This window comes from Lepidothrix coronata, unplaced genomic scaffold (genome assembly GCF_001604755.1).
Source record: "Lepidothrix coronata isolate B3197 unplaced genomic scaffold, Lepidothrix_coronata-1.0 Scaffold12, whole genome shotgun sequence".
In the NCBI taxonomy this organism is placed as follows: Eukaryota; Metazoa; Chordata; class Aves; order Passeriformes; family Pipridae; genus Lepidothrix; species Lepidothrix coronata.
The window spans coordinates 9,789,775-9,814,243 of NW_016690192.1; the positions used below are offsets into that span (position 1 = coordinate 9,789,775).

The 24,469-nt window shown below is 38.2% G+C and overlaps 1 protein-coding gene across 5 annotated transcripts; it reads right to left on the bottom strand.

Moving 5' to 3' along the window:
• Window positions 1-1,880: 1,880 nt before the first annotated feature.
• Window positions 1,881-22,786, bottom strand: KYAT3 (kynurenine aminotransferase 3). Of its 5 annotated transcripts, none has more exons than XM_017805657.1 (14): window positions 22,742-22,786; window positions 18,658-18,758; window positions 17,063-17,121; window positions 15,729-15,873; window positions 13,200-13,349; window positions 12,011-12,097; window positions 10,500-10,622; window positions 10,289-10,409; window positions 6,497-6,573; window positions 5,973-6,062; window positions 5,177-5,363; window positions 4,115-4,188; window positions 3,605-3,691; window positions 1,881-2,215 (listed from the first exon to the last, which is right to left on the bottom strand). In XM_017805657.1, the coding sequence occupies exons 2-14, from the start codon at window positions 18,754-18,756 to the stop codon at window positions 2,153-2,155; spliced, it is 1,362 nt and encodes a 453-aa protein (XP_017661146.1). In that variant the 5' UTR covers window positions 18,757-18,758; window positions 22,742-22,786; the 3' UTR covers window positions 1,881-2,152. The 5 variants fall into 5 exon arrangements, with proteins under 5 accessions (XP_017661146.1, XP_017661151.1, XP_017661149.1 ...); XM_017805662.1 differs by lacking the exon at window positions 22,742-22,786 and adding an exon at window positions 22,494-22,513; XM_017805660.1 differs by lacking the exon at window positions 22,742-22,786 and adding an exon at window positions 22,367-22,470.
• Window positions 22,787-24,469: the final 1,683 nt, after the last annotated feature.

Below are 24,469 nucleotides of genomic sequence, written 5' to 3' on the forward strand. Positions count from 1 at the left end.
GCAACACCACAGCTCCCTACTACAACTTACATAAACAGATTTTAGACTCCTTGTAAAACAGAGTATGGATTTCACAGAAATTTAGTGCCTAAAAAATTAGTTTCTCCTCAAATTTAATGTAGGAATTTCCAAATGAAATTCATGCTGAAATTTAGGTTGAGTCATTTTAATTGCTGAATTTTTCTACACAAAGACTACACACCACCTTAAAAATACCAGCCAACCATCTTCTGGTGAGATTTGGAAAATAACAGTGCAAGACAGCTACAAAGACTATGGAAGTCCCAGCTACTGGACTCCCAAAAGCCCAGGACCAAGAAGTATTAATGAAAAAACTAGCAGCTGCTCTCACAGTCCAGTTTCTATACCTTTTTTTAGGTCCCGGCCACAGTCACAGTCTGATGGAATTTGGTTAAGATTCCAGCTGTGCAATCACAGAATGAGTAAAATATTTGCAAAACTAGTTACTGAACTTATTCGGGCTTTGCACCGTAAGACCTGTGTCATGGTTTAAACCCAGCTGGCAACTGAGCACCACACAGGCACTCGTTCACCCACCCCCAGCCCCGTGGAATGGGGAGGAGAATCAAAAGTAAAACCTGTAGGCTGAGATAAGAACAGTTTAATAATTGAAACAAAGTAGAAAAGAACAATAATAGTAAATAATATTAATGATAATAGAAAGGATAAAAAAAAGAAGAAAAAGTGATGCCCAATCCAGTTTCTCACCATACACTGACTGATACCAGACCCCATCCCCGAACCCTGATCGGCCTCCTCTTCCAGTAACTCCCTAGTCTATATACTGGGCATGACATTCTATGGTATGGAATATTCCTTTGGCCAGTTTGGGTCACCTGTCCCAGCTATGCTTCCTCCCAGCTTTTTTTTCTTTTTTGTGCCTCCTCACTGGCAAAGCAGGAGACACAAAAAAGGGCTTCATACAGGATAAACACAATTTAGCAACAACCAAACCATCAGTTGTTATCAACATTATTCTCATACTGAATCCAAAACACAGCACTGTACCAGGTACTGAGAAGAAAATTAATTCTATCCCAGCTGAAACCAGGACAGCCTGTAAGAAGAACATAGAAAGGACATGGAGAACAAAGCACACAGCCTTAAGAGGTTACCTACCTCGATTGCTTCTGCTAGTGGGAAACCCATCCACAGATTAAAAGATTGCAGAGAGAACTGAAAAAGGAGGAAACTAGAAAGGAATTCTCCATAATGATGTCTTTTGAAACAGTCCTTTTTCTACTGTGCTTGAAACAAAGCCAGTTGAGCTCCATAGCACAGCATTAGGCCCATGGTCCTCTTAGATCTAAAGAGTTTGAAGTAAGTTTGGTATGAAATTACCTATGTTGTGACATGGTAAGAAAAAGAATGACAGGATTGATTATGTCACTGTACATCTGATTGTAAAGGGGCCTCTAAAGCAAAATCTTCTATATTTTACTTTGTAGATTTACCCATGTAATAAATACATAGGTAGACATAAGTAAATAGAATTCCTATTCTAGATACCACTTGTACAATTTTATTGAGGACTGAATACTTTCAGAACACCACACATGACTATTGTGGGAAATAAAATAGTAATTATGCAACTTAGCACTTTTCATCTTATTTAAACTGATGCAATTTGTGCACAGACAAGGTAGGTAGGCAGGTATGTGGAAAGTCACTGCAATTATCTAACATGAGGCATGTCTTAATCTTCCTCTACTGCAGGTTATTTGGTTTCACAAACCATGACGTTTCCAAGTCTCTCTTTTTAGTTCCTATGCTATCTCATAAAAATAAACCTCCTACTTTTTTCTTGTAAGCTTTAAAATACCTATATCATCTATTTATTTTACACACAGTCCTACCAATTTTTTCTTTCAATAAAAGAAGTGAACCCCATAGATTTTATTTTTTTTTTTTAGGAAAAAAGTAAATTATTTTGAAAAGACTGAAAATAACCTCTGAGTTGCATCACACACATTTTAGGTAAATCATTGTTTTAATTCCTCAGCAGGTGGCAGCAAAAAGTTATTTCCAATGTCATATTAATTCTGTGCTGTATTAAGTAATTTGTTCTTAAATTTCCAATAAAACTCCCCTACTAGATAATTATACCATATGGAAGAGTTAATAAGAAAAATCAGCCTGTCTGCTTATTCCAGTTCTTCAGAATCACTTCAGCTGCATCTAGTGTGCTGTCTTTCTGCAAAACAAGGAACAGTTGCACTGTTACTGCAAGTGTGGAGTTCTTGAAGAGAGAGGCAGTCATGATTATATCATCCCAAATCAGTCTTCGGCAGTTTCACTCACATCCTGTAAATATTGTGTCAGCCAGTTTTTCCCTAACAGTTATTAGCTACAAATCTGGACTGCACAAAGAATTCAGTGCTGATTCCTTGAAAATATTTATTATATGTATTTAAAAGATAACACGTTTTCTCAGCATTTATACTATCACATTTAATGAAAGCAATACTTATATAAATGCTTGGCATTAATGCAGTGATGTAACTTGGCAGCTCTGTTTTGGAGACATGCTAGCTTGTCTCTCTATACCTTCCTAATCCCTGTGTGTGCAATTGGGATTTTTTAATCTCCATGCAACCATGTTATGCTGTGAACCACTTAAAAATAATCCCCCCAAATATGGGTAATCCATCCATCAGCCATTTGTGTGGCTTGGCTACAACCTGGTGAGTCATACAGGTTGTCCAACTTGATTAGTCCAAAATGATTAGTGCTGCTCATTGCAGACAAGACACATTTACAAGCAGCAAGTTTCATCCTGGTTGTTAGTGGCTGAGTTTATACCAAAGACTTTACACTTCATCAAAAGAACTAAGCAACACAAGGGGAAACTCCCCTTCATTACTAGTTCAGGCTAAAGCTCTGATCTTTACACAGAACAGTTAAGGATTTGCACATGTTCCATTATGCTGACTCTGCTACAGAACAACTGGGAAACATCTCAGGGCTTTGGACTTATCAAAGCTTACCTACCTGTCCCCAAAGTCTTTCAGTCTTTTCAAGAACAGACTCAACAGGGCAAAGAAAATATATAAAGGAGGTGTTCACAAAATGGTAAAAATTAGCTAATTCACAAAAAAACATGTTTTCTTTTGTAATTTGGAGCTTGTGTGAAACCCTGAGTATTTTCAAGCAAGTGAGCTAAACCTGAAGGTGACTTCTTTACTGTTTTTCTGTTGGACACTGCATAGGCATGAGGCATACCACTCTGCTCTACAGTTAAATCTCTGCTCTGCATTATAGAAATCACATTGATAGTTTACCTGTCTCATTAATTTTCACTGTCACCACTGGTCAAGAATGTTTTTAAAAATCAGTACAGTAAGATAAAAAATGGTTACCCAACCAGTTGCTTTCTGCCAGTTCCCCTTCTTAGCCATGCCACCCACATTCATGGTGTAACGTCCCTCAGCAGAAAGACAGTTGAAGCTACTTTGTGCTGAATTTTACATCAAGCTAACTTTCTGTTCCTAAAAACATTCAACTCAAGAGATCCTGGGAAAAATGTTACAGTCAGTCTTTTGCAGATTTCTGCACTGCATTGATTTTCAGGACATAAATTTACCTTAATGAAGCAAAAACGTATATATTTTTCAAACTGTTTCTTTGTTTCAGGACCACAGAATGCTGAAAGAGGAATTGCTGACAGCTTCTGAAACATAAAATAGAAATAGCATTTGCTTATTTATATGTGCTAAAAATCTGTTTTAAGCATGATGATTTTACTATTCCATTTCTAGAACTCTCCCTCACAACTTGTGATGGAAAGATAAGGTTTGGTTTTGTATGCACAAGCTAGGCTTTTCTAAACTCAAATTACTTTTCTTAGGCAAAAGATTTCAAAAGTACTTCTATTCAACAAACATTTAAACATGCCGAAAGAAAAGTGCTGAGGTGTAACACAGACCTACAGGGTACATTTTCAGCATATTTAGCAATATTTTAGCCACATAATTAACAGCAACACCAAATAATATTTTGAATGGAACATCTCTACTACACTATTTAATAACTAAGTTGCACTGCTCTTGCTTTCAATAGAAAAGCAATTTTAAAACCAGAGTATGACTCTTACCTTAGATGCTATCATCCATCTGACAAATTTATAATCATAAGGTTGTTTCTCATCTACACCAGAGAGATCCACATCTAAAAAAATAAATTTGAAACAAATATGTTGTAAGATTTCCTAGACTCCACTGGGAAAGCATTCATTAACAGCATTTTATTATAGTTAATATTTAAGAATAAAGATATATGCTTTCATTTTTGTATATAATTTCTAAATTATAACAAAATGGGCCAACAGATTGAACCTTTCCATTCTGACCTGAGCACTTGCTTTCCATCCAAAGCAAATTCAGACATGTAGCTTGGAAGAAAGCCATGCAGCATGCCAAGAAGTCTTGAAGCCTAGGTTATTGAGGAATCAGGGCTGTGAAGGGTACTGAAGGGGGCATTTATTGCAGGGACTGCAATAATCCCTGCAACTGCAGTTTTCTCATCTCTGAAACTGGAGTACCTAAAACTTTCTGTCACATGGTAAAGCTGTGAGGTCCAGCTGTGTTTAAACATTTCTCACTGAATAAAAAGTGCCATTAAGATCAGCTGGGAAAAATGCGGAACTAGAAAATGTTCCCCTGTGGGAATTCTTCCTCCAAAGTTGCCATAACCTGAATTTCCAAAAGGTTTTGTAAATTTCGGTAGCCTTTTACACTTCAGATATCAGAATGCCTCAAAGAGCCTTCAGGGTATGACTTCGGATTAAGAAAAACAAAGAAACCAACAAAAAAAGACCAGAAAGAAAAAAGTACAGATGGTATGAACTGAAGGCTCTCAAACATTCTCATAATCATATACCTTTTGAAAATAGAAATGTTTATCCACCTCCTTTATCCTCTCTAAAAACTTGACAAAGCTTTGCAAAACACCAACAGTAGTTAGGATCATAAAGGCTTTGCTGAAGCTCATAAAGTCTACCTTACACACTAAGGTCAAACAGAAAATTTCAGTCCCAGTGAGTACTTCTGACAACATTATGCAAACATAAAATGAGAATACAGTTTAAAATGAAAGTTGCATTTTCAGATTAACTATAGTTACTTTCCACACCCATTTTAATAAACTTTATACTAACTTAATGTGGAAACATCAACAATCATAAAGTATCCTCCATCTGGAATGACAGGCTTTAGCCCAGCTTCTTTAAGTAGTCGAGCCATCCGATCACGCTTGCTTTCCAGCTCTCGAGACAGTGAGTAAAAATAGCAGTCTGGGTCATCCATGCGCTTATAGTCTATCCAAAATGCTTGTGCCAAAGCCTCCTGGAAACATAATCAATGTTCAAAGTACTCATGAACAGTCAGTAAACTCACAGACACTCACACACTTCCTACTGAAATCACGTGGATTTTTATTCAAGCCTGGCCCTCATTAAGCAAATCAGCACACAAATTACACAACCTACGTCCAAGTCTGTAATTTGCTTGTTACTTTGTGCTGAGGCAACACCCAAAGCACCCAATCTTTTGCTAGGCACTAATCGTGTATGGAAGTCACAGTCTTTGACACAAGGGTTTACAATCTGAATTGAAGCTAAATTTAAATTATTGATAATAATGCATCATAAAGTACTAGAAACTAGTAGACAGAGATAATGCTTAGTAAAACAAGACCTTGTTGTAACAACTTTTATTTGTATTTGCTAGGAAATCGCTAAGATTGTCAGTTTTATGCAAGTGAAAAAAGAAAGAATCTGCAAGATTGATTTTTTTTTAATGTCTGGTGAGCAGATCAAATTTATTTCCTCTTCTTACATTCCATTTAACATTTCAGAAACTAAAGATTCATTGTTGTGATTGCTGTTTTATTACAGTGAGGCCAACAGCTTTCCTACACCAGAAAACAACCTCCTCCGCCCCATCAATACATACCTGTAATGGAGTTGGGCAAGTATACAGTGTATTTTGGTGAACAACTTGCAAATGCCTTATCAAGTTTTCAGGGCCAATGGACCAACCAAGCTAAGGGAGGAAAGCAAGCGTAATAAAATTAAAAAATAATGAAAATTAGCCAGTGTCTCAAGTTTTTCATTTTAAGCAAAATATTTTACAGAAATATGAGCCATTTCAAAACATACCATATCACCACAAAACCAGGAAACTAAAATATCATAATATCCAAGAAGCTTGACTGGTTTTGAACAAATCATAATGCAGTGGGTTTTTAGTATTTGTTTCCTCACGGGCGCACATCAATCCAGAGACAAGAAGATAATTACAACATGGGTGTTAAAGACAGGTAATTGCTCCAACTGAATGATATTGTCCTGTTTTGGAGACATGGAGATTTGCCAGAAGCTTCCAAAACACAAGTCATAAAAACAGAGGCTTTTTTAGTGTAATAAATGCATTCTGTTATTTATATAACTGAAGTCTTTTATATTGAGCCTTCTTACCTTCCAGCCAGTTACACTGTAAGTTTTCCCAGCACTTCCTATAGTTACTGTTCTTTCCCACATCCCTGGCAAGGTAGCTGTATATAAAACAAAATTAATTTGGTACAGGTGAACTCACCCATGCCATGTAATTCAAAGAATTACTGTAGTACTGCCCTAGCTCAGAGCTGTGTGTTCATATGTGTTCATGTTAGTTCTCCTCAGCAAAAATGCATAATTATTCATAAGAAAGATATGATCTAAGAAGTGGCTACCCATTCACCTGAGGACAGCATTATTTCTGATGCCTGACAACAGCACTATGCACAACATTAACTCGGGCACTGCAACCCACTTTAATAGAATTGTCCAGGTCAATGTCACTGGCTGTCTTAGACATCAGAAAAAGAAAATAATTAGTAAGACTTCTAACCCAGAACCAAACTAGCAGAGTGAGTAAATCAACTATGCTGTGTTATATAATTTGAACAGGCTTGGAACTGACTGACAGTAGCAGTTAGCTAAAGATGTCTGCAAGGATTAAGGGAGGCATGGAGGCCTGTCTCTGTTTCTGCAGTTGTATCTGATAGGAGACTAAAATCCTTTGTTTCCTTTCCAAGGAGATGACAGAGTAAAGGTCTCTTCCTGTAGTTTGCAATTTTTTTTCTGTATATTGCTTCTGGAAGTGCTATTTGGACTCTTTAACTTAAGTAATTTTCAACAGAAACAGATAAATCAAGACACACTTAAGTCTGAGACACAAAGCTAGACTTTGTGTTAGACAAGGTTGCAATTGTAGTGGTCACCAACATCCATCTTCACCTCATTTGTATACTAGAACCGCTACCAGTGAACCTGTCAGTTGTTAAATCCCCTCTCTAGGGAGACCAACAAACAAAGATTTTCCAAATTAAACCACAGTATTTCACACTGAAGTTTTTGCAGCAGTTATCTGCATTAGACATGGTATAAGTCTTTACAGTTATTTGAAAACATGTACTGCAATTTTTTGAGCAAACTTCCCAAGAAGAGAAACCAAACAGCATGAAAAAAATTGATATTCCTTTTAGTCCACCCTTATTGACTTTACTGCTCTGTGACCCTGAGAACAAAAAGGCAATATGAACAGATGCATCTTCTAGCTAGCTCGACCAAGAGTACAGATCACTTCCTAAAGGCACCCAAACTAGCTCTCACAGGCTGCAAAAATAATTGGCTTTCAAAACTAATGGCCTGTAGCGACACTGTTTTGCCACACAGTCATAGGTATTCAGCCTTGGAGACAGAATGTAACAGCATTTCAAACAACAGCAGCAGCACAAGGGCACAGGGAAAGAAGCTTTTACAAGTTTTAAATAGAGAGGGAAATTCTCTATGCCATATGGTAACTATATAGGACATCATATACACTACAACCAAGTCTGACTACAATTTAAAAACTAATGAAGTGCAAACTAACACATACAAGAAGCCTGTTACCTGGGATGGCACTCAGCTTGTTCAGAGGCTTGTTCAGAATCCTCAGTTATGAGATGCAATCTCTAAATCTGCCAGTGCAACCCTAATCATTATTCAGAGTCAGATGATGAGAAACATGATGAAGTGCTCTGTGCTACAGAAAACTGCTTCAGTGACAGCACAAAGACTGTATTAATTTTATGATCTGTGGCTAGCAACCCCTGTTAAATTGTATTAAGGAACCACCATTAGAACATGTAAATTGATGCAATATCCAATTTGTATCTCCCACAAAAAAAGTGTCACTGCATTTCATGGAATATGTAAAGGTTAAAATGGAAACACAGGAGTTTATAAATAGTGAAATAACACACTTATTTTTATTGTATTTTTTTTTGTAGACTTAAATAAGAAATCTAATCAACTTAGGTTAAAAAAGAGCAGACCTTATTTACTGTGTTACCCTGAAAGTTTTATACTACTTTTAACACTAAAGTTGAAGATGATATCATGGGATCTGTTAGAAAATATGCACCTAAACCTAGTTGGCCAACTTCACAGGCTTTAACTTGCATTTTCATTAGACAGTACTTTTATATTTTATGCTGATCTACAGGATATCCTTTGTTCAACTGGAACATGTTTTGGTTTGAAGCATTAGATGACAATACTGATGCCAACAACAGTGGAGTTACTGCCTCTTAAGAATCCGTCACCTGTCCACTAAGACAAAGTGTGACTGACAACATGAGTGTTTGGACCTGCTGCTTTTGCAAAGCAAAATGGATTACCTTACACCACCCACAGAGATTTTGGTTCTGAGGACAGCTATTTGCACTAAATACCTGCTAAACTCATGAAGAAAGCTTTAATTTAACTGATTTTACTTTGCAGTTGGGACACATGATCAGTTACTGTGCTAACTTGCTAGGATGCAGTGACTCAAATTACTATCACATGAATGTACCCAAAATGTTCCCCTTTTTCCATACCTTAAGGTTTTTGAGAAGGTATCACTATTAAGGCAACCACAACAGCCATGGAATTAGGTCACTCTCAAAACAGACTCATAGCCTATGCATGACCAGTACAATCAATGTACTGTCAGCAACTGTGAGGCTGAGCTAATAAGTATTGCAAGGTCATTTAGATACAATTTCCTTTTTATTATTTACAAGATCCTGGTTTTACAGTGATTACAGCCCCCATTAATTGAAAGGTTTTTTATTGCCACTCTGCAAATATGGAATTGAAGCACAGAAGCAAAGTTATTCAGCATTCAACCAGTGGCAAAGCCAGGAAAAAAGTTAAGCTTTTTCTTGTCTAATTTATATGTCTTGATTTCATTGTTTATTCTCAACTAGATGCCTCTACTGCACATGACTGAAATGTGCCTTCATAACAACAGTAACTACATCTTAACAGACAGTTCATGCAAGATGTTACCATCAGAAACAAATTTTGGACTTTAGCCAGCTCAAATACATCGGGAGAGCCAAACTAAGACCACCACACTAGAAACTCTTCATAAATGCTTAGCTGTAGCATTATGGAACTGGGGAAGGAGTTCAGTACCCTGCACTAAATTAAATTTTCTGAGACAGTGGGAGTAATTCCACTAGCTTCAGTAAAACTGAGATCAAGAAATAAAACAAGAGGGACAGGGACATTACATCATGTTTGTTTTTCTGGCTTATTCTTGCAATAGTGCTTCACCCCTGTAGCAACTCTGCCTGAAAACTTTAACATGCTTTCACACTGCACTTGCAGTGACTTAGTTCACTGAATCCAGTGTCCATTATTTGGACTGAATACAATGTCCAATGTCTCTGCACTTTGGAGGGACACTGCTCATGCACTGTCTCCACACTGACCTTTATACTGCTTTTTAATTTTTATAACTAGTGGAGTAAAACTGATTGTATTCCTCATTATCCATTTCCCTCATTGATTATCTCTGCAATACTTTGAGAAGGAAGTTCTAATCCCTGTTCCTTCTATTAGTCCTTTAGCAAAGCACAGTCCAATACACATACTGGAACAGAAGCTATACTTGTCATGGCCCACAAAGTAACCAAATAAGGATGGGATATTCATATGATCATAAATGACTTATGAGCATCAATCCCACTGGTTTCTATGCATGTCTGCTCCAAAGTCAGTTGAAAATTCTATTTGTAAATTATTCTTTAAAACACTTTTCAGAAAAGGGAGGGGCTCTCCTCCTTAGACTCTAAACATTGCTAAATAGTCAAAGCTTGAAGTTTAAGCTCCTTCCAGCAAGCATTATCTCTGAGAGGCAAGCTTACAGCATCATTCCACAACCAATTCTAAGATACCACAAAAAATCAGTACCTATTTTAATGTGTTTATTCCCTTTATACACCAGCCATTCATACACCTCATCGCTGATGCACAGGGTATCATGTTTAATACACAGATCAGCTATTACTTGAAGCTCTTCCTGTGTAAACACCTGGGATACAAAAAAGTAGGGGACAATGCATTAATTATAGTATTTAAGGCATTCTTTGAAATTACAGTAGTGTCAAAGCAGGACTCTTACCTTGCCTATAGGGTTGTGTGGGGTATTCAGAATAATTGCTTTTGTTTTGGAATTAAATTTATTTGCAAGGTCAGCAGGATCCAAGACCCAATCAGCACTAGATGCAGAGTTTCCATTATTTTTCTAAAAAAACAAAACAAACAATAAATGTATGCATTACTTGAATACAACAGCCTAAAGAGAGATGCCTAACTTATCACCCTCAGACACTTCCATAACAATACTTGACAACCTGTCCACTCTGTTCTGCTCTCCTGGGAGAAGGCAGTTCTAGGAACAGGCAGGGAGGCCTAATAGCAAGGCAAATTATTATGACAGTGGCTGTCTTCTCCTGGCCAATGTCTGTCTTAAAGCCTCTGCAGGAACTGGTTTCCAGGATGTTGTTGTACACCTGAGGATCATTACAGCGTGTGCAGCAGAAAGCCCCGTCACATGGCAGGAGTGTTTACAGCCTTGCCAAATACTAGAGCAAGTGTGTGCGTGCCTGACTGGGAACATCATCACAGAAGACCTCTTCCTCCTCCTTGAACATATGAAAATAGACAAAGAATTAAAAATCTGCACCACTGAGGCTCTGGATTTATACGCTACACAATACAAGTGTCCCTGTGGTATTACACAAGGGTAACAGAAGTTTGGGCCAGTTGCTATGGAGAACATAGAGCATGGCCACACTAACTTTCTGACACCTACACATGACTGGGAGAGAGTCAGACCAAAAACAAGGGTGTGAAACAGAGAATACTTGGAGGAACGCTGTCATTCAAAACATCCCTAGAAGGAGGGCATCCAGAGGAACAGTCTCACCTACTCCCACTGCAGCTGTGGAGGTTCTGTCCCTCTGTGTTGTTCTGATTTCAGTGAGTTCATTCAGCAGTCCTACCTAAAGAGCCCCTCAGCCCTTCCCATGCAAAGCTACCAGTTGCACAAGGCAATGGTAACAGGATCAACACTTTGCATCCAGAACAATCCTTGCAAGCTGCCAGCAGAATGCCAGCAGTACCAATCTGACAATTAACCCATAGCAAAATTAGTCCTTTTTAACAATAAACAAAACAATAATCCTTGTATATATAGCAAATATGTGTACTGCACAATCAGTCCTTATTTAGCAAGCAGATTTTGGAAAAGTAACTGTATTCTGTCATTGTAGGAGTTGCTGAAGGGATCAGAAATCAAATCATCTGAAAACCAACAGATACAGAAATGGCACTGATATGTGATCCCCTTCCATTATTTGCACTGAAAACTGAAAAAAGCAATTTTAATCAGCTTTCAGAACGCCCAGATTAAAACAAATGAGAAACATTGTTGCACCTTCTCCAACACTAATAAAATATTCTATCTGCTTTGGACTATCATTGTCTCAGACTTACACTCATCCATCTCATTTTTATGTAATTGGATGTTACAAAAAACTATACAGAAAAGCATCTCATAGAAGGTGCTCATCAAACTGTAATGAGTACAGATGAGAAACTTCATATGATAAATTTTAAAAAGCTACTCACACATCTCAGTGGGATAAAAACAGGCTTTGCACCCGCCATCCTTACCATTGGCTCATAACAGTCATAAAATGGCTCTATTATTATTACCTGAAATGACAACAATCAGTATTAGAAACAGAGAATTTACCATGCATGATGCCATCATATTTGCAGATTTACTTTGGTAGTATAACTTGTTAATGTTTCTGGTGCTCCAGATATAATGATACAACACTGCAGAACATTCCTCCTATTAGAGCATCACACGACAATGCCACCAGGCTGAGTATGATAAGCACTACTCATTTTTGACAATACACACAGGCTGTTCATCTATAGTTACACACTACAACTATTAAGTTACAAAATTACAATTTATGTCCTATACATAGATTTGAAGGTGCAAGGCAAAGATGCAAAAATGGTAGATAATGACAGCAAACTGTTGAACCACAGCACAGCTGCCCTAATTCTGTCCATAAAATGCCAAGATTTCCAAGTATCTAGAAATCTCAGAAGAACAGCTTAAGTCCTCAGATTTTATCCTCAGCAACAGAAGAGGAAGATACAGATGAGAATGCAATATATAGAAGCAAAACAAACAAAACACTGAAAGCAAAATGCATGACAACACAAAAAGGTTTTGTCCGCTATATATAGAAATATTTCAGTAAAATGACTTCTAGTATTGTTGTCAAAAAGGCAGACATCAGTAATGATGAAGGGATGACTCATCACAGCTAGTACAGTAAACTAACAATCCTTTCTCTGAAGGACTTTTCTGCTACCTATGCTGCCACCATGCAACGGTCCAAAACAGAATATGGTACCTAAAGGTCATTCAAACATCAACACTTCTTTGCACCACCCTTAGTCCTCTGTTGCAGACAACAGCCCAGTTGCTTTCTCAAGTAAGGAATCAGTGTGTACTGTGTCACCTAACAGTAACAGTGATAAAGAAACTGCTACAGGTACCATAAGTATGAAAGAAAGGTGTTTGTATGTTGGTGAATGATAGGTAGACATCCAAAAGATATGCTCTTAATCACAGCTTCTGAAACCATAAGTCAGGTGCACAACTGCAACAAATCAAACTAATGGAGATAGAAAGAAGCCCCAACATTAACTTATATTTAAAAGTGGACAAATAAGAAAACAGGAAAATTCTCATTTCTGCAAGTATATGTGAATATTTCCAATAAAAACTTACTTCATCTCCCTCTTCTATTAATGCCTGTATTGTACTAAAGAGAGATCCATAAGCTCCCACGGTCACCAGGATATCTGTGAGAGGATCAATCTTTCTTCCACAAACTCTCTCGTACACTTGAGACAAGGCTTTCACCAGCGATGGATGTCCCTGTTCAAAGCAAATAAATGTAACTGACTGCTGTGTTCCAACAATGTACAAAGCCTGGCTTTGGGGGTTTTCCACATATATCAAAATAGTACATTTTGAAATAGAAAAATATTACATAAGCTCTCAGTGTTAATGGCTGTTAGCAGGTAGCATGTTTTAAGCTTTTTGCACATTAGGAAAGAGTGCTTTCAATTTATCTGCATCTACTAGGAAATTCTTTTTCTATCTGGTGGTTTTTAATTTCTGTTGTATTATCACACCTCAGAGTAGCACCAGGTAGCCTACACCAGAGCTAGGACAAGAGACAGGAGGAGAGAAGGGAATACTCTGACACCAATTCACCCTCACACTCCTTTTGAGTATCTTTCAGCTCCCTCTGTTTTCTTCCTTATCTTTCAACTAAAAAGTATTTGGTGCAAGGGAAATATTGTTATTCTGTTTATATACTGCTAATAAACAGGACTTGTAATCAGAATAATGATTCATATAGTCACATCCCAAATCTCAGAGCACTATTAACCATTTGTGTCCCCTCCAGGGACACAGCAGTTAACACACTTCTCAAAATGTGCAAAGAACAAGAAAATAAACATGCAACAAAGATCATATACAACATGGAAATAAGAAGACACAATGTTGTTTACTCAGGAAAACTGCAGAATTCCTGCTGTAAAAATCTTTTTTCTTTTGAGATACTTGGTAGAAACAGAAAACAGCTCCTTGGGAAAACACAACTACGTAACAAAAATCCTCTAAAATACTGAACATTATACCTCTATAGACAAGGCATTAAATCATGAACCTTTCTGTAAACAAAAACATTACCATAAATTAAGCTTACAAGTCATTGCTGATTCAAGTGACAGCCATTTCTTGCCGTGTCATGGCAAGACAGGAATGCTACAGCACCCAAATCACATTAGGCCACAGCCCTACAGTCAATGAGAGCTCAATTATCAGATGGATAGAGATCATTCATTCTCATCCCTCCCACCTCTGCTACCACAAACACTCGTGCTCAAAAACCTTAGAAGTGTAGAAGTTTGCAGACGAAGTACAAAGGCTGAAGATGGGAATACTGGTAAAAATTCCTCTTTAAGTACTATTACAGTATAATATATTTTCCAACATTCATAATTATCATAGGAATTATCAAACCATTTGGATATAAAGAACAAAGTGATAAAAGTAAATACTGAATAATTGCATGCATTAGGAAATTATATTTATGCTTGATTCACAAACAGTTTTAGAGAATCAGTCTGTGAATCTTCCTCAGAAGGTAGACTTGGCCTGGTTTCACCTGGGATAGAGTTAATTCTCTTCTTGTTAGCTGGTAAAGTGATCACTGGGTTATGTCTATCCATGGTTAGCATTGCTGGGCCTGAACTGTGGATTGAATTTCTGGCTTGCTCTCAGGTCCACCTCACCACCACAAGTTTGTCTGGTGACCTCAGCCACCATCTCTGGGCCTGCCTTGCTCAGGTACTGTGGGACTGGGCCCTGGCTGGTGAGACCTCTGCCCTGCTCACTGTGATAGCTTGTCCTTCAGGGAACTGCTGGCCACTGCTGTTCCCCATCAACTTCTTAGAGAATAGTCAAAAAGTTATCTTGGAATATGTACACAGTGATGCCATGACTACCAACACAATTTCTGGCTTACCAGTCTATAAGATGCTTTTATACCCCTGTTGTATAACATGGTCATCTAGAAAAATATTAAATAGATGCCTTAGGGTTTTGTAGCAATCCTGACACACAATTCTCAATTGGGCAATATAGTCTATCTTTACCACGAAATAAAAGATAGGGAAACCAAACAAGGAAGTGGTCATAGTAAAACAGTAAGTCACTGGAATATCCTGCCTTGGACAATCATAAATGCCATACACTCACACCCACCTCAAGACAAAAACTCTACAAGCCAACTTCCAGAATGTGTAGTGACTATCTTCCAGGGAGCAAAAACTTACTCTTTTCATCCCTTCCTAGTCTCCAGTGAAATCTACTAAATGCTATGGGTCAATCTTTTCTTCATTGTAGAGTCTGTCTCAAGTGCTACTCTCTCATTCTACCATTATACTGTCTGATTTATGTTTACACAGAGGTGAATGTAAAATGTATCATCTGCACTCTTTAAACTGTGAATTCACTCTTCAGAGACAGTCTCCCAGATGTGCTCCACCATTTTGCTCTAGCTGAGGGATTTGCCTTGAAGAAGCCTACACAGAGGAAGTTCATTAATAACACATAAGGCTACTGGATCAACTTACTTGGAACCTAACAGTACAATCTACAGATAAAAACCAATTTAAAGCAAAGTCAATTTTTTTCCCCTGTGGCACATTCTCCACTGAACTTGGGTCCTTCAATACTCACAAAGCCTCGTGTGTACTGGTTCAATCTGTCAACCGCTGCTGCCTTTGCCAGCTCCTCTTTCACATAGCTGGGAGGGGATATATCAGGAAGGCCTTGACCGAGATTAACAATAGAGGGATCTGCTGCCACTTTTGTAAATTCAACCCTAAAGCAAAAAACATCTTAAAGTTAACAAATAAAATTATCTTTTCATTTTTTAAGATTAAAAGGCAAAAAAAAGTGTTTCACTTGGACAAATTCACAGCAGTGGAAACGGGTTTAAGTAGAGTGTTCACATGGAGAACTGAGGGCTGGGACAATGGTAAGTAACCACAGGGGTCACAGGGCACCCAAGAAAACATTTGACTTTCTCCATCCACAGAATAACTTTTCTGCCAGCAGAACTGTGCTCAGATGTGCAAATGTACAAACACACAGTTACTCCGGATATAGGCAGAAATGGAACACCAGGCACATTAAATGATTTCAAGGCTAAATTCTGTCAAGTGAAGGTGCCATTTAAACTACTCAGACACCTCTGAGTGCTTTTTTTTTTTTTTTAAATTTTAGGCAACAGACTGCTTTAGACTGCTCATTAACTGTTCCTAGTAGCCTGCCAGATATGAATGTTAGGATTCTTGAACAGTTTTTCCTTCTTCCCTTCACAAGTCAGCTTTACATTTTACTCTTTCCTCCCTACCAAAATATTAACAAGACTTTAAAAGACCCAAAACTAAACTAAAACCCCTCCACATAGCATAACAGTTCTGTCAAAAATGAAAACACATTGCTAAAAAAATTAGCTGGAAGCTGAATGATCAAAATACCTTGTGTATATGTGCACACATACATATGTACATATAACTAATCTAAGCCCGTAATAGTGTTTTCATCACCTGAGAAAATTCCATATTTATTAGTGATGGCAATATTGTTTTAAGACCAATTTAATACCTAGAAACACAAGTATTAAAAATAATGAACTAAATTATAAAGACAAGTATAATGGCTTTAAAAAGAAATCTGACTTATTTGGTAAACACGAATCAAGTGTAATGGAAATACATTACCCAACAGAATTAACAGTTAAATTCAAAAGTCAGCTAAACTACCATGCCCAAGAGTTATATTTGTCTTATGTGGTTTACTGGATGAAGAGAACTCTAAGCCTAATATTTAAAGCTCAAAAACAATTAATCACACCTTTAACTGAATTTCATTCACTGCTTCTAAACAGGTATCACATTTATTCCAGCAGAGATAGCAACTGCCATGTACCTTATTATCAATTTGGAAAGGAAACACATCCACCAAAGACATTTTCTGAAATTTGCAGATATTTTCCTTTTACTCACCACACATTGCTATCAAGGCCTTCAATTCGTCTTGTGTTTTTGTGTCTGAAGGCCATTGTCTGCAAGATCAAAATATACAGACAGAAGGGTTTTGTTAAGAAAGACAAAGTACGATATTGTTGGATTCTGCATGACAAACCCTCCTTCATGCTTTCTCAGTTACACCACTGCCAGCTGAACTCAGTAGTTACACAAAATTATAGACATGTTCTTTCATTAAAGCTTCCATAATAGCTTGAATTCAGATTAACATGAAAATACACAAAAATATCCTAAATTCTCATTCGTCATTATCTAAAGCCACTAAACTTTTAGCAAGGATGGAGGAGGGGCATAATTTAGCTCAAGAGCTTTAATAGATGTCCTAAAAAGAAAAAAATACTGTACATACTTTCTTTTTCTTTTCTATGATATGCTAAAAACTTAAAGACTGTGCTATTTCTAGCCCAATTCCTGCTCAATCCAGTTTGGAAAGCAAGCACTTGCAATGTAATTTTATTTGTTAAATTGATGGGTAAGAGGAAAGTAGCAAAGACATTTCCTATTTTCATTCAGATTTTTAAAACTTTAAAGTATCTACGCAAAGCACTAAAAACCCACAACAGAACATGGTTTTGCTGTATATTCAGACCTTAAATTAAGGTATTGGAAGACTCCTGTAGAATAGACTTTCAATGACTACTCTATATAGAGGCAGAGAAAAACCTACTGATAGTTGTGATATTTTTATGATAAAAAGAGAAAGGAAATTTAGGAAAAAGAAAACCAGATTTATTTCTATGGGCAAACAAAAAAAAGTGCAAGCTCGTATCTATTTTTGTAAACCAGCTTGATATTGGAAAAAAATTACGTAGGAATTACATAGTCCCTCAGTACCCCAGACACTCCTGTTTCTTTGAGTCAAACAACTGAGTTTTAGCACCTTTTACCACTACCAGCTATTGTTATTGTCTGAAAGATTCAAAAACCATATTCTAGCCACCATACTCCGAGAAGAAAATGTCAGCATTACCATTACATTCCAAGTTTCAACTTTGAATCAATGGAAATGACTCACAGTAGAAACATTATGCAGCAGGTACACTTTTGTACTCAAGCTGTTTATAGTAATGAATACACCATATACATTGTGATTTGAAGAATGGGAAGCTATAAAATTAAACAGATACTTTTCTGCTCATGTCTACAGATCTGATTCTGACCTCATCAATATGACAAGAACACCAGAGGAATCCAACACAGGACACCTTTTATTTGTCCTCATGAAGAAAACTGTAAAGATAACTAGACAGGTGAAGTCATACTTCTTAACACAGAACAAAAGGGAGTTAAGAGAGAATTCTGACTAGGTAATCTGTACTGTATATATTTAAAGATGCACATATGGTTTAGAAGAGTAATCCAATTTTACAGTGTATGTTTTGTTAAATATGACATGTTTGGCTGCATTTCAAAAAGACAAATAACACTGGTACTACTTAGACTCAGCCACATACACATCTTTTTTTACATGCTGATTTACGTGACACAAAATTAGTGCATCTCTAAAATATTGCATGAAATAGTTTTCTCTACGAAGCTGAAGGAATACTTACTGCAGAGGCTGAATGTTTGATGGATCTGGAAAGCAAATCTGTTCGTAGCTGGCATGTTCTAGTGCCACGGCAACAGAAGCTTCGTGAAGCAAAAAACATCTCTGCATAATAAATAAGTGACCTGAAAAACCTTACAGATTCTAGGAATGAGCTTCTACACATCACTAAGCAATTTTAAAAGATAACAGCCTCTCCTCTTCCCTCCAGTGATTTTGTTTCAATTAAGTAAACTCTAGTAAATTATTATCTTGCCACAGTTCTAACCATAGACGATGAAACTTTCTAACTGACAGGGCTGCAAAATGTTTCTGAATGTCATCCCAAAGGAAGGTTTCCTTTCTTTGTCAGCACTGATCTTCTTTTCTTTGAATAATAATTAAGACTAAATGAAATTCAAGCTTCAAAGTCTCCATTAGAATTGTTGTGAAAAATGTGTCTGTGTAATAAAAATTTATATTACAGTTGCCAATGCAGACAGAACAGAAAAAGAGCCTAATTTCTAAAAAATTACACATCTTTAAAACTGGTCTCCATTTCCAAGTGTTTCAAATCAGGTATGCTGAAACCAGGATCATTAAGATCACCAGTCACACTAGAGAGGCAGGCCTACACACTTTATGTAGCTATACCGAGTTCTGCCACAGTGACTTGGCAAACATCAAATATCTTCCACAGCAGAACACAGAGAGCTAGAAAAGGAGTTCTGTGTGGAGTAATAGATCGTTCACTGACTGGAGAAAATATGTCCTGTTAATCAACAACTATAAAGAAAGAAGTAAGAGCTGGTACTTCAAGCAACTACTTCCAGAATGTATTTTTAACACTATCATTTTTGATATTATCAAAATGACTGGAATACGTTAGAGAGAAGCATGTAACCCACAGATCTATGTGAGAAACACAGCAGCCACAGCAGTATAATTATTAACTTTGTTTTCCAAAGTTTACTCATTAAAGGATAACTCCTGCTCCACCCAGACTTTCCTACCTGAAAAGGGGAAGAGAACAAAAAAAAAAGGGTTCTTTACACTTACAAACTAACAGAAAAGGCCAATCAACACTCCCTTTTAAGGATGTCTCATTGAATGACTTAAGCTTTAAAAGTATGCTGGTTTTGTCTTTGTCTTGTTCCAGGTGCTACTAACTCAGTCTCAATTCTGAAATTAGGGTCTTTCTCACACAGTACTGAGTTGTAGCTAACTCAACCAGACCTTCAAAAATACCTATGTAATCCCATTGCATTTAGCAATCTGCAAGTAATCAATTGTAGTTCCTTTACAAAAAGAAATTCTGCTGGCCTGAGGACTAACAAAAGTAAACAGCAACTAAATCTTTGACAGAGTATCTTTTTGCAGATACTCTGAAAGACACAAAAGAAATATATCTGTTTTAAAAAGACCTGTAAATCCATTTTAAGTTACTTCTAATATAACCACTTGGCATATTCACCATAATCTTTGATAATAACTGTGAAATCAAAAAGATTGTGAAGGTCTCTATTCCTCTCCTTGTGCAACCTTACAAAAACTACTTATGTAACATACTGATACTAACTTAAAATGTGACCATGATAATAGTGCTATTCCCCAGGGTGAGACCAAAGGCAGCATTGCTCTTTCAGCTACAAATGCTTGCAGTAGTTAGTTAGCACTGAGGGGCAAACATGTATATCTCTGCCTGTTTCATTTCATATTGAGAATAGAAAAATTAAATAAAAAACTTGCAAGCCTTACATGCAAAACTAACTTGCAAGTGTTGTTAGAAAAATAATTAACAGCTGTAAATATTTCCAGCATTAGTGCCAGGCTGCACTGAAAGGCAGTGTGGTATTTGTGAACCATTATTCAACACAAGGCAGTCATGCAAAACCACAAGATTGCATGAGCCACAGCAGACCTGTATCACTGTGGTGTGGCCAATCTCTGCAAGTACCTAAAATACCTGAAGTGAAAAAATATATCCACCTTCAACACCACAAAATATAGGAACTGTGAAAACTTCATGGGGAGCATAAAATGGAAACAATACTTTGCTGAGCAGCCTCACCAAAAAAAGGCAATAGCAGGTAACATTTCTCCCACTGTGTTTCAATCTTTGTGACACTTTTCCAGTGAATGCTGAACAGCATTTGTTCAGACTCAAGAGCACTCAGAGACAACTACTGACCATCAAATGAAAAAGCCTCATCTAAAATACTTTTATGACTTTTTATTTCCCAAATACCTCTTCCCTCATCTGCAATTGAATATTTCCACTTAAGCTACTCTAGGGAGTAAAGGGAAAGGCCTCCTTAACATAACCAGATACTCTCCTACATTGATCTCAAAAAAAAAAAAAAAAGAATAAAAGAAAGAAAGAAAGGCCTACTCTTCTTTTGCCCAGGCTCATACATTCCCTCTGTAATTGTCTATGACATATTAAAACCTATCACAGGCTCAAAAGAATTATTCACTGGTACTTTTAGGATGAGTGCACTCTTAAATATTACTGCTGTATGTGTTTCAGCAACAACCAAGTATGTGTAAAACACATTAATGAGATGGTTTATAATGTCCTAAGCTAAGTTTTTCTCATCAAGATGCAACATTTATTCCAGCTCAGGAAAGTTACGCAGTGTCAGGCAGCTACAGAAGCAATGCAAACCCTGTCTCACCTCTCTTCAAAATTGGTAAAGTTCTTCCAACACAGAAAATGCACTGATCTTTGTGGGAGAATGAAAAGGTATTTTCCTTTCTTGATCCTATTAATGTTTCTTTTTTCAATCTTGGAGTCAGACACCAGCATTCTGGCCAAGACTCATATCTGTTAAACTGAGAAATTAACAGTAAGGAATACTTTTCCTCCCATTCTAATTTTCAGTGCTCTGAAGTATTCATGCTCTAACTCAGCACACCTGGAATTCAGGCTTACATACCCATAGAGAAAACAGGAAAATTAACACATTAGGGTAGAAAGGATAACAAATTACTACTCCTGCAGCTTTCTGTATTTTTAGGGGAGTGAGAAGCAAGGAAAGCTATCAGAAACGTCAGTGCAGTAAATGTTTTTTAATGGGAATGGGAAGAAGACATATTCTGGTTGCTAATCTGGTTTAAACTCAGGTTTGGTGATTTGAACTAGACTGGAAGACACAGTTAGACTTTGTCATGGGAACTATATGAATGCGTCTGTGTACTAACAATCATTTAGCTCATGCTGTGCTTTATAACTGCTCCAGCAGAGATACAACCTCTGAGTTGTAGACTGTTATGCTCCCTTCACAGCTGCCCAATCTCCTGGTCATACAGTACCCTGACCTCAGATGCTGCTGAACCACCAGGACATTTTATGGAAAGTTATAATTTTGTAATTATTTAATTTTGCTCCTTTGAAACTAAAGACCAAATGCATCTCAGCCAAAGGCTGTGAAGCCTTTTAAGGACTATCTCTTCGTACTGTCTAAAGGATGAAAGCTTTAGAGATAAAAAGGTGCCACCTTGCCATGGGAGGCCTCTCCAGAACTTTTTTTCCCTTACCATCTACAGGTGATAAAATGAGTTATCAAGCCAAGAGAACAGTTGCCAAAATCACTGTTCTCAGGAACTTCAAATCACTGAATGTAAAACCTGCTCTGTGTGAAAGATTTATCGTAGTAGCCAACATTTTGTCCTTTCTTCTCCCATAATCTACAAGGAAAGGAGAAAACTGCGTGCAGAGAAATAAATTTTACCGTATGGACTGAGGAGAGTGATGAGGTTGTGGGGGGGAGGTTTACTTTTTTTCCCCCCTCGCAGAGCAGCTTTACCATTTAGCCATTCTATACTGCACTTAGGCTCCCACCCACGCGTATTTCCAACCTGCAGCACAGAGCTGGAGAGGCCAGAACCTGCCGGGCACCAGGACCCCCGGCCCTCACCGACAGGCCCGCGGTCACCGGAGTGTTCCCCGGGCCCAGCATCGGCCGCTCTGCGGGGCCACAACCGCGGCCCTGGCTGGGAGCAGGCCAGGCCCGTCCGCCCCGGGGCGCCTCCCCCGCAGGCCCGAGGCAGGGACAGGCCCCGAGGCAGCGCCTCCGCCCCGGCCGGCGCCGCCACAGCTCACTCACCGCCCCGACGCCGCCTCGCCGCCCGCCGACACCGCTCCGGCCGGGGCGGAGCCGGGGCCGCCCGTCCCGCCCGTCCGAGGGGCGGAGAGCGCCAGTCCCGCCCGGTGCGCCCTGCCGGCCCTGAGGGGGCGTCAGGTGTCAGGCGGTCGAAGGAGGTGATTGTCCCGCTCTGGGGCGGCCTCACGTTGGATATTGTGTGTAGTTTGGGGCACCACAATGTAAGAAAGACATTAAGCCATTAGAGAGCGCCCAAAGGAGGGCCGTGGGGATGGTGAAGGTTCTGGATGCCTTATGGACAGCAGCTGAGGGCACTTGCTCTGTTCAGCCTGAAGAAGAGGAGACTGAGGGGAGACCTCATCGCAGTGTACAACTTCCTCACGAAGGGAAGTGGAGGGGCAAGTACTGATTCCTCACTCTGGTGACCAGGAAATGGCAGGAATATGAGTCAGGGGAGGTTTAGGTTGGATATCAGGAAAACGTTTTTCACCCAAAGGGTGGTTGAGAAGTGGAACAGGCTCCCCGGGGAAGTGGTCACAGCATCAGGCCTGACAGAGTTCAAGAAGAATTTGGACAATGCTCTCAGGCCCATGGTGTGATTTTTGGGGTGCCCTGCAGAGGGCCAGGAGTTGGACTCAATGATCCTGATGGGTCCCTTCCAACTCAGCATATTCTATGATTCTATGAAACTGGGTTCACTGGTTACCTTCTTTGGGCTGTCTTTCAGGATGGAATGAAGTGTCAAAATCATTAACAATCATCCCATACCTAAGCTGACCACTTATCAGAAAAAGAGTTCAGTTTTCCAGATTTTTTCAGGTATTCCACTAACTCACAGGATTTGCATTTTTAAGGTTTCCCTTCACAACCGGGACAGAGACCTCCTCTCTCTGTAAATAGAAAAGTTCCCTTTAATCAGGACCTCAACATCACTAAATTATTCAGTTAGAAATACATATATATATATATATTTAAAATATTTCTGCAGCCTACATTTCCTTTATAAATCTTTACAAAACTGATTTGCTTTAATATCAACATCACTGTACAGAAGTTTAAGAGAAAGATTGTACAACTCCAATTGACTTTGTATGCTAAGTCACACTGTGACTCTGCAGAGCTGAAAGAACCCACCAATCAGATTTTACCAGGGTCTGGCATGACATTATGTGTCAAATGCATTTCTTGTTCAAAAACATTCAGTAATACAGATAAATATTTTTGAAAGAACTGTACAAGCCAATGACAAAATGTTTTCCATAGCAAGTCTTCACTGTTTTTTTTAATGTGGATACTAGGAAGAGATCTGATGTGTCAGTAATAATCACAAAGATGATTAGCAGGCATAATGCAGATATCAAATGTGATAGATACACTACTTGCAAATCACTGTATGTATTGTCTTGTGCATATAATCATTGTGTATATTCATAGAAAATGAAAGTGAGAGCTGACCAAAGAGAAACAGTTTCATAGACCAGACTAGAACACCTCTATTTGGATATATAAATACTCTGACAAAGCCAAAACAAACCAGCAAAATTAAGAAACGAGTCCCAGAAATTATTTTAGATCCTAAATAAGACACACAAAGAACCTAACACTTTATTCTGTTTTTCTGTCATGCTTTTTGAGAATTCTCATGATCTCAAACACGGTGCTCGTGCTGACAGAAGACCTCTGCAAGCATGCACCGGAGGGCAGCAGATCCCAACCTGGGCTGTATCATGA